General features: G+C 49.0%; 1 protein-coding gene across 1 annotated transcript; it reads right to left on the reverse strand.

Annotated features, from left to right (window-relative positions):
• Window positions 1-257: 257 nt before the first annotated feature.
• Window positions 258-7527, reverse strand: LOC141571912 (UL16-binding protein 3-like). The gene is made up of 5 exons (XM_074334014.1): window positions 7132-7527; window positions 3318-3566; window positions 2818-3090; window positions 1784-1931; window positions 258-479 (listed from the first exon to the last, which is right to left on the reverse strand). The coding sequence occupies exons 1-4, from the start codon at window positions 7226-7228 to the stop codon at window positions 1792-1794; spliced, it is 759 nt and encodes a 252-aa protein (XP_074190115.1). The 5' UTR covers window positions 7229-7527; the 3' UTR covers window positions 258-479; window positions 1784-1791.
• Window positions 7528-9512: the final 1985 nt, after the last annotated feature.

Below are 9512 nucleotides of genomic sequence, written 5' to 3' on the forward strand. Positions count from 1 at the left end.
CATAAATATAATGTTCCTGTGTTTGACTACAATAAGATTGTCCTAAGGACACAGACAGATCTCCTGAGTTTCTATAACCTCACATGATATTTTTTTGCGATATCATTTGTAAGAACCAGTCAGGAAGCAGAGATGCATCTGATTCTCCAGAAAGGAGAAGACAGAAAATGTCGTTTTTGTTGAGATTTCTTATTCAAGCAATTACAGTTTAAATGTAACAATTTCATCCCTTAGTCAACAAAATGTGACTTAATGTGTTTTTTTTTTTTTTAAATTAAATTTATTGGGGTGCTTAATGTGTTTTTTTAAAAAAAGCACTGAATAGGATAATCAGCAAATGCAATAAAGGACATGAAATGTTGCATCTGCTCTATCACCGTGGTCTGAAAATGAACAGCAGGTCATCCAAAGGCCTCCAACCAAGGGCGGAATCGCTGAGATAGACCCACTATCCTGGATTTCCTGGTAGCATCGTCAGCCTGCAGAAAAGAACAAGTGATGGTCCTAGTGGCTGAGGATATCCAGGGTCGGTTCTCCTGTGGTTACCGCACCCCAATCACTCCCCATCTTGAGCCCTCCACTCACAAAGTCATGTATTACCCTGCACCTGCCACCCCTGCCCTGGGACCAGCAGCCTGTAGCAACCTTTACTTCCCTTTGCGCATAGAGAGTCAGCTCCAGTCCCTGCTCTAGAGCTCTTGGGCTCAGGACTAAAGCGAGTAATGAATCATCTGCTCCCCTCACTCAGGTCCTGAGCCACTGAGGGGCCCCTGCCTTGAGCAGAGGTGACTGAGCGAAATACGTCACTAACATAAATGACTGATTCTGCCTGTGATGGGAGAGCCTAAGACCTGGTGGGAGGTTTGATGGAGAGGAGGCCCTGTATCCTGACACCTCTAGCCTGGGGAGGGTAACAGACAAGCATCCTTCTTTTCCCTTCCCTACCAGCCTCTTAGCTAAAGCACACAGAGCTCTCAGTATGACAGTCCCAGCCCTGCCCCATCCACCCAGGTCAGGGTCAGCTGTGAGAAACAGCAGCTCAGCCCCACCTATCTCCTCAGTTACCTCTGCTCAAGGCAGGGGCCCTCAGTGGCTCAGGATCTGAGTCTGCAGGAGGCTGGCTGTCAGGTGATTGCGCAGGGCTCAGCCAGGAATCCCAGGTGTGCACGGAGAATTGCCTTCCTTCTAACCTCGTCCTGCACTTTCCCTACTGTTTGCCTTCTGCCTTATCTGCTGTCCCCGAAGCCACTTTCTGTGGGGACACAGCCCTGAACTCTACCCGTCTGAGTTGGGTCTGAAAGGCCTCCCTCCCTCTTCCTGGGATGAGACCCCGGTCCCTCTCCTCTTAGCCCCCTGGATGAGCCCCCTTACCTTGGACACATCACATGGAGCCACCATGCTGCTCTCACCCGAATGTGAGTGTTGCCCACGCCATGTGTCCCTGCTGTCCCCACACCACCCACATTGGACCCAAACAGGCTCTCCCAAACAGAGAATCTGATTCAGGACTGAAATGACTAAAGACCATGAGCCTTAGTGTGGGCCCCTCTCTTTCTACTGGCACTGACAGTGAGGAGATGCCAGAACTCAAGGCTGAGCTGTCCCCATGATTGCCATCAGGCGATATGAGGTGTTACTCTCCTGTCTCATTTCCATGATGAAAAGGTTAAATGAGGTCGAAGGAGTCGGGCTGGGAATTCACCCTTCCCCATCCTCACTCCAGGCCATCTGCCCCTCATTCCCACTCACAAGCCATTAGTACTTGTTACTTTAAAGGACATACCTTGTGACCTAAAGGACATACATTATGATCCAGCAGGTAAGGAAGAGAGGGAGGATCCAACCAATAGGCGTGATGGTCGAGGCCTTGGAATGGGCTGTGGCTGTGGCCTTGTTTGGTGGAGCTGTGTTTGGGACCACTGTTGTGGGGGCTGCAATGGAAACACAAGCATGACAGCCCTTGTCCAGGCACCAAAATGGGGAGACATCGCCTCAGCTCCTACTACCCCGGGTAATACTGCAATGCAGACAGTTTCTCACCTACTAAATGGCAGCTGCTACAATGTTTCCCTGAAAATAAGACATAGCTGGACAATCAGCTCTGATGTGTCTTTTGGAGCAAAAATTAATATAAGACCTGATCTTATTTTACGATAATATAAGACCAGGTCTTATCTAACATAATATAATATAAGACTGGGCCTGATATCAATTTTTGCTCCAAAAGATGCATTAGAGCCGATTGTCCAGCTAGGTCTTATTTTTCCGGGAAACATAGTATGAAAGGTCCTGAGGCAGGAAGGGAAGAAGGGGTGTGCCCTGTCCTCCAGGGATTCATACAGCTGATGGGGGAAGCAAGAGTTACAATATGACCAGTCACTCCTGCTGTGACAGAAGAGGAGGTGACACATGAGGAAGATGGTAGAGAAGTCCTCTCAGGAGCTGATAGTTGAGCTGGTATTGAAGAATTTACAGAAATACACCAGGTGAAAAGGAAAAGTGATGGTAAGGAGAGGGAGCAGTACAAGAAAAAGTTCTGGAAACAGAATGATGCCCTCCTGTTTGGGGCCAGCAAGAAATCCACTGTGAATGACCAAAGATATGTGCAGTGAGGAAGAGACATCACGAGGTATGAAGGGAAAGGAAGCATGGCAGAACACACCTATGGCTATTATGCTCCCAGGAAGACTCACTGAGGATGGATCCTTTTTCAAACCACACACACACACATACACACACATACTCAACACACTCACACAAGGGTAGATCGATCTCATCTCAAGAGAACAACCACTTCATTCCTGCTTTCTCTCTTACCTGTTGTGTCTACCCGTTTCTTCCAGTGCACCAAGACTGGAAGCCATTCCTGGCAGTCTCCCATTGAGATCTTTGCGAAATAATCTGTCAATTCCTTGTCATCCTCCCACTTCTGTTTTATCGGTTTGCCTTCAGGATGATCTGCTGTATACCTTCTGGTCTCCGAGTCAAAGAGAAGGTATCTCTGTCCATTGAAGCTGAACTCCCAGGATGCACTGGCGCGTCCATTGGCTTTACACTCACACATCATCCTGACCTGCAGGGTGAGAGGACCTACCCCACAGCCCCATGGGAAAGAGGTCAGCCTCTGGTCTTGACAGGTCCTTGGCCCCCACCTGGTGTCTGTCTCACCTGGACTCTTCTATCTGATCCTGGTCTCCCTGACTTTTTGCTGGGTTACTTGGGAAGAACCAATACCCACTTTCTTTTTCACATGAATACAATAAATGCAGAAAACCCCACAATCTATTCTCTCCTGCATTTGGACTTTTCCAACTTACCACTGTCTGGGTATTTCTCCAGTTTGATGTCAGGCAGTCGCTGTTTGAGCAAGTCCCCCACATGACACAGCGTATCAGTCTGTTCATTGCAGACTTTTGTGGCATTAACATCCTCTCCCAGGAGATTCATAGGTACAACCTTCTTGCTGCCACACTCATAAAAAAGAAAAATCTTTTCATCCACTTGGCCTTTACACGATGGTTGTCTGTTAGTAGTGATGTTGAAATCATAGTGAAGAGAGTGATCTTCTGTGAAAGAAAAACACAGGGTGGGGTTGGAAATAAAAGATCCAAGGCACCCCCTCCATGATCTGTGTGACAGCAAGAGAATACCCCCAAAGGCAGGGCATGCAGAACAAGAGCTACCCCTGTTCGGGCCCCAACTTCACAGCTAAAGGCTAGTGCCCCTCCCTTGATTGAGGAGAACCAGGAGGCCTCTGCTTGGCAAGAAACCACACATCTCTGGATATGTCCCCTCTGTCTACCAGGCTGACACCCAGCACGAATCAGCCCATAACCACCGCAGGGACGTGCCAGGTGGCTATGGAGGAAAGGCCTAGATGCCAGAGGATTGTCAGAAGTGAGCCCAGTGTCCTGCGGGGAGAGGGGAGAGGGAAAGCATGTAGGAAGCTGCTCCTGGGGAAGCTGTATCATGGTAGAGTGTGGTGAGGACATGGACAGATCCCAAAGGTGGAGAAGGAATCACTGACAATCCTGGGTCACAGGACTTAGCACAGCCCTGGCAGGTGGTGCTAATCTGTTACTAGGATGGGTCCTGTAAGCCCGGCCAAAAGCGTGGCTGCACTGCATAAAACAGAAAAGGCAGAACTCTGAGGCAGGTGGTGGAGGAAGGGATCAAATGGCTCAGAGAAGTGAATATGCCAGAGAGGCTATAATAGGAAAAGGCAGACAAGTGTCCAGTCAACCATGCTCCATGGGAAAGCCTGAAGATAAACTCTTGTTTATCAAGCCTAGGAGCAAAACATGGGTGACAAGAGACCCAGAATTCTCAAAAGGCTCAATAGTGACCTTTGTTGAAGGTCAGGATGGTGGTAGGAGTTGGTGTTCCCCAATATGGGTTCTAGTAGTAATGGGGATGGAAAATGTTGAAATAATGGATGACAGGTGGAAATGCTCTATGTCAGGAGCAAGTAGGCATGATGATCAAAATCAGAAGTTCAGAAATCCAGCCAGGGCCTCAACCACAGACAGCAGTGACTATGGCTCATAGACCAGGGTGACCGTACAGGCAAAAGGCATGAGCACCAACCTGGATACTTCCTGCCTGATTTAAGTAACAAAACAAAGACAAAACACAAGGTAACTGATTAGGAGGTAAAGCAGCCTCCCAACAAGATTGGATCCTTTGCCCAGTTTCCTTAACTGAACCATTTCTCAGACCTGTAACTCATTACTAGAATGAGATGCCAGGTTCAATGAGGAAGGACCTTCCAAGGTCACAGCAAGTGCAGTGATTCCCTCCAGCCTTCCTTAAAGAGCCATGAGGACTTTGACTTGGGTAAGTGTGCACAGGGAAGGAGAACCCCCCAGTAGTTCATATGGGACCTAATGTGTGAGTTGTCATCATCCCTGGGAATCAGAAGCATCATCCTGGCCCCCCTTTTCTTGAAGGAGTGCCTGGGATGAGACCAGGTAATAAACAAAAACCTGTCCCACGTCCTGTGTACACAGGTGTTATTGGTCCATAGATCCATACAATGGTCATTTCACATTCCCCAGGTATGTAACAAGAATGGAAAATCTTTGTAATTAGTAAATCACTTGTGGGCTGACGGTTACCGTAGATGGGAAATTTAAGTACAATCATCTCAAACTGTCTTCCCATTCTGTCAATAGAACGTTAAAACAGTATTTTATCCTGGATAAAATGACGGACATGAATAGGAACCTTCAAAGCGTAAAGGATACAGGGGCATGATCCCTACCAACCCTGAAGCCATGTAATAACAGTGTGGTCTGAAGACACTATGTAAAAGTCTAGCTACTAAATGTTTTAGGGTCTGCAGACTGTAGGCTCTGCAACTGCTCACCCCTGCTCTTGTAGCAGGAAAGAAGCCATAGACGATACATGAATGAATGAGTGTGGCTGGACCTGCCACTAGCGCCCAATGACCATGCAGGATCTATGATACTAGAAGTATCTGAGGTAGGAAAAGGTGCCATGTGGACTTCATGGCATCTTAATGGGAGAATCACATCACAGACCCATAGGGTCAGAAGCAAGGCCATGCCCCTTGCAGCAGGGACATCCACACCATTTAAAGAGCCTCTTGGTAAAGTGCTAGGACCTGGTAGAGATGAGGCGTCTGGCTACGAGATATCAGAGTACCCACCACGAGCGTCATCAGGTCAGATAGGCCCAGTGGTTATAAGAAAGAAGTGATTTTTTCAGGTATTGAAATGAGCAGGGTCACAGGGAACAAACAAGTGAGATGCAGAAGCAGGCCCTGATCTTAACACCAGAAATGTTGCACCAGCACGACCCTCAGGTCACACCTATGGCCTCATGTAGTGTCTCAATGGACCCCTTGTACCAAGGAATCCAGTCTACAGAAAGGAGGGGGGCAGTGGCCCATACCTGTAGGACCCACAGTCACTCTACACAAAGCCACAGGTAATATAGGGCACGTTTCTGGTTTTTGACACACAGAGGAGGCTCCCTGAGAGATAATTCCCTAAGGGACAGGGTCACCCATATCTGGGACACACTATATACCCTAAACATGGGGTCAGCAGTATAGGAAAGTATAATTCTGGACCCCAATTCTTTTGCATGTTGTCTGGCTGCTTCTGCCCCACAGAGGTGAGGTGTGTAGCACACACAGAGACAGGCACTAACTGGCCTGGAAAAATCACAACATTCACTATCTGCCTGCCCTTTGCTGCTGTGTAATGAATGAGCCTCACATGCTGCTGCTTCCTCAGCAGGTAGAAAATATGGGCTTGGGACCTAAGGGTGGATGGTGTGAGATCACTTCCTTGCCATCAATGTCAGTGTGAACTTTGGGAAAGTGTGCTTCCTGTCCCTCCTACTCTAGGTTCCCTGGGCCAGGTGCAGAGGCTTTTGCTAGGGGTGTGTCCTCAGGAAAGGGGGATGAGGGGCCACTTGGTGGAGGAAGTGGTTAGGGTCACTTCACCCGTGGGAGGTGTTGGCAGCACTGGAGTTCTTCAAACCCCATAGCACTGGGTAATAAGACAGCTCTCTGGGGAGCAGTCCTGAGGGGAGTAGACAGCAAGGAGAGCCTGCGGCTGCAAGGCTGGGTGATCAGCTGGCAGAACCCGCTCAGTTCAAGGGTGGACGGCACTGGGAATGATGAAGGGTTTGTGTGGGAAAGCTGTGTGTGCACAGTAGGGGCATATGTTTATTCTTGTACGCGACCCTGCGGAAATGCCCGCGCTGACACCGTGAGTCCGTGACTCATGCTCCCACTCCCAGAAGCGCGGGCTGGGGGGTGGGTGCTTCAGCAGAGAGTCCTGCTGCGCCCTCTGTCCTTCCCTTCTTCTCCCCGCCGCGTATCCACCCCTCATCCTCCAATTTGCCCAACATCACTTTTTCTCCCAAGCCGCCTCGTTTTGGTCCCGTTTCTTGCCGGGATGGCGACAACCGGCCCCGTAAGCCCGCGAGGTTGAAACGAGCTCGGAGAGGATTGAGGAGGGGGCGGCGGCGCCAGCGGGAAGGTTGGTGAACTCCCGTGGGCACCGCATCCACATCCCCCGTCTTAATGCCCCCCCCCCCCGCCTCCCTCCTACCCCCTCACCGCAACGCCCCCTGCAAGTTCCATTCCCAACTCACCGCCGCACTTCCAGGGACTGGGCGCTGCCCACATGCAGTCCCGCAGCAGAAGCAAGATCAGGGGCACAAGGCCCTTAGAGCCACCAGTTCGCACCATCGCCTGTCAGCGCAGGCAGCGGAAAAGTGCCAGGGAGCCTTTCCTCCCACCGCCTTTTCTTCGGAGCCGGTTGTCGTTCTGCAGGCGCGGAGCTCCACTTAGACGAAAAAGTGCGGGGCGAACGATCCGGGCCAATAAAGGGGATGGGATGGGCCGCGCTCAGAACTTCTAAGGGAACATTGGTGAGAGCACGGCCGGTCCCGCCTCTCCCCGCTGCACCTCACTTCGCGCGGGTGACCACCACCTCCGGGCACAGACGGTCAAAGGCGTCCAACTTTCGACCACCACCAGCCTTCCACAGGCCAGCGTCCGGCACTTTTGCTGGGTGCCGGGCCTCCGCCCCGCGCCCCGCCTCTTCCCGCGCCCCGCCTCTTGCGCACGGCGGGACACCACCCTGCGCTACGATCGCGCGGCAATTTGAACAGGTGCTCTGAGAGCACGTTTTCCACCTCCGGGGCAGCCACCACACCCGATTCCCTGCCACCACCCACTTCTGGGGACCTGGAAGCCCAAACTACTGGCAACCGAGGAATCAGGACGGGGGGTACCCCCAGGGTCTCAGTCCACAGTCACCCACAAACAATCCTTTTGCCTACTCTGCTCAAATGACTTGCCCACACAAACCCTTCATCATACACACTGCCCTGCACCCTTCAACTTCCCAGCTCGCTCTGCCAGCAGATCACCTGACCTGCAGCCCCAGGGGTTCACTTCACCAGACACATATCAGCCACTTCCCCTCACCACTCACTGCTCCCCACCCCAGCTCACCATGTTTTATTACCCAGTTCGTTGGTGTTCAAATACTCCAGTGTTCTAACACCTTCCCACCTGTGAAGTGACCCTAATCACTTCCTCCACCAGTGGCCCCTCATCCCCCTTTCCTGAGGACTCACCTCAGTAAAAGCCTCTGCACCTGGCCCAGGGAACCTAGAGTAGGAGGGACAGGAAGCACAATTTCCCAAAGTATGAGCCTGGGAAGGATGGTAAGGAGGGCGCCTCATTCCGCACTTTGGCCCAAATCCACTTTTTCTACCCACTAGGAGGCAGCAGTACATAAAGGTCACAGATTAGGAAGGAGGCTGCAAACCTTTTCTACAAAGGCTGGATAGTGAGTGTTGTGATCTTTGCAGTCCACTCAGTATCTGACTGTCCATCTCCATACCCTCTGCCCCAGCCATCCAGGAGGGCTTCAGTTTCTCCACAGACTCCCTAACACCTGTTTGCTGTCCTGTGTTGATCACCATCTAGTGTGTGTGAAGTGGCATCTGTTTGTGGTTTTGATCTGCATTTGCCTGATGGCTGATGATATGAGCATCTTTTCATGTGTTTATTGGCCATTTGTATTCCTCTTTGGAGAAATGTCTATTATTAAATTGGTTCATATATCATTATATTATTGAGTGTAAAAGCTCTTTATATATTCTGGATACCAGTCCCTCACCAGAGATATGATTGGGAAATATTTTGTCTCATTCTATAAGTGTGTTTTCACTTGATTGTGTCCTTTGAAGTACAAATGTTTTAAGTTTTGGAGAAGTCAATTTATCTACTGTTATTTTGTCTTTTGTGCTATTGGTGTATTTAAGAAGGTTTTGCCAAACAAGTTCACAAAGATTTACTCCTATGTTTTCTTGTAATCTTTCATAATTTTATTTCACATATATGAATACGTATAATCCATTTTGAGTTAATTTTTGTATATGGTGTGAAGGGTAGCAGAATATACCTCCCCCAAACATCTGCTTTCACAGACTGATTATTTTGAGTTGTAGACATTGAAAAACAGCCAAGCAGAGAAGATTTCTGTTTTAGCCTAAAGACAGTCCTCAAAAGGAACTCGGTTGTCATTCCCTCCCTGGGAGTTTCATCAACCAGAGAGGACTGACTCATGATAGGAGAGAAGTTGCCACAACACCCAGACAGACTTTGGCACACTTTTAAGCCCCGTTTGCCAGAGAAATAAGACCTAGCTGCACAATCTGCTCTACTGTGTCTTTTGGAGCAAAAATTAATATAAGACCCATATAATTATTATATTATATTATATTATATTATATTATATTATATTATATTATATTATATTATATTACATTATATTATACCCGGTCTTATATTATAGTAAAATAAGACCGGGTCTTATCTTAAGTTTTGCTCCATAAGATACATTAGAGCTGATTGTCCGGCTAGATCTTATTTTTGGGGAAACACGTTACTTCTCATCTATTTTTCTAAAAGCCCATTTATTTTTCCTAAAAATCATTTGCCTTCTTCTAAGAGGCCT

This window comes from Rhinolophus sinicus, linkage group LG05 (assembly GCF_036562045.2).
Source record: "Rhinolophus sinicus isolate RSC01 linkage group LG05, ASM3656204v1, whole genome shotgun sequence".
Taxonomy (NCBI): domain Eukaryota; kingdom Metazoa; phylum Chordata; class Mammalia; order Chiroptera; family Rhinolophidae; genus Rhinolophus; species Rhinolophus sinicus.

Excerpts from the sequence above, each read along its gene's own strand:
- LOC141571912 (XM_074334014.1), bottom strand. The coding sequence starts at position 7,228 with ATGGTGCGAACTGGTGGCTCTAAGGGCCTTGTGCCCCTGATCTTGCTT. Across the intron at positions 3,567-7,131 it reads CAGTCCCTGGAAGTGCGGCG|AAGATCACTCTCTTCACTAT; the intron begins GTGAGTTGGGAA and ends TTTCTTTCACAG. Across the intron at positions 3,091-3,317 it reads GGAGAAATACCCAGACAGTG|GTCCTCTCACCCTGCAGGTC; the intron begins GTAAGTTGGAAA and ends GCTGTGGGGTAG.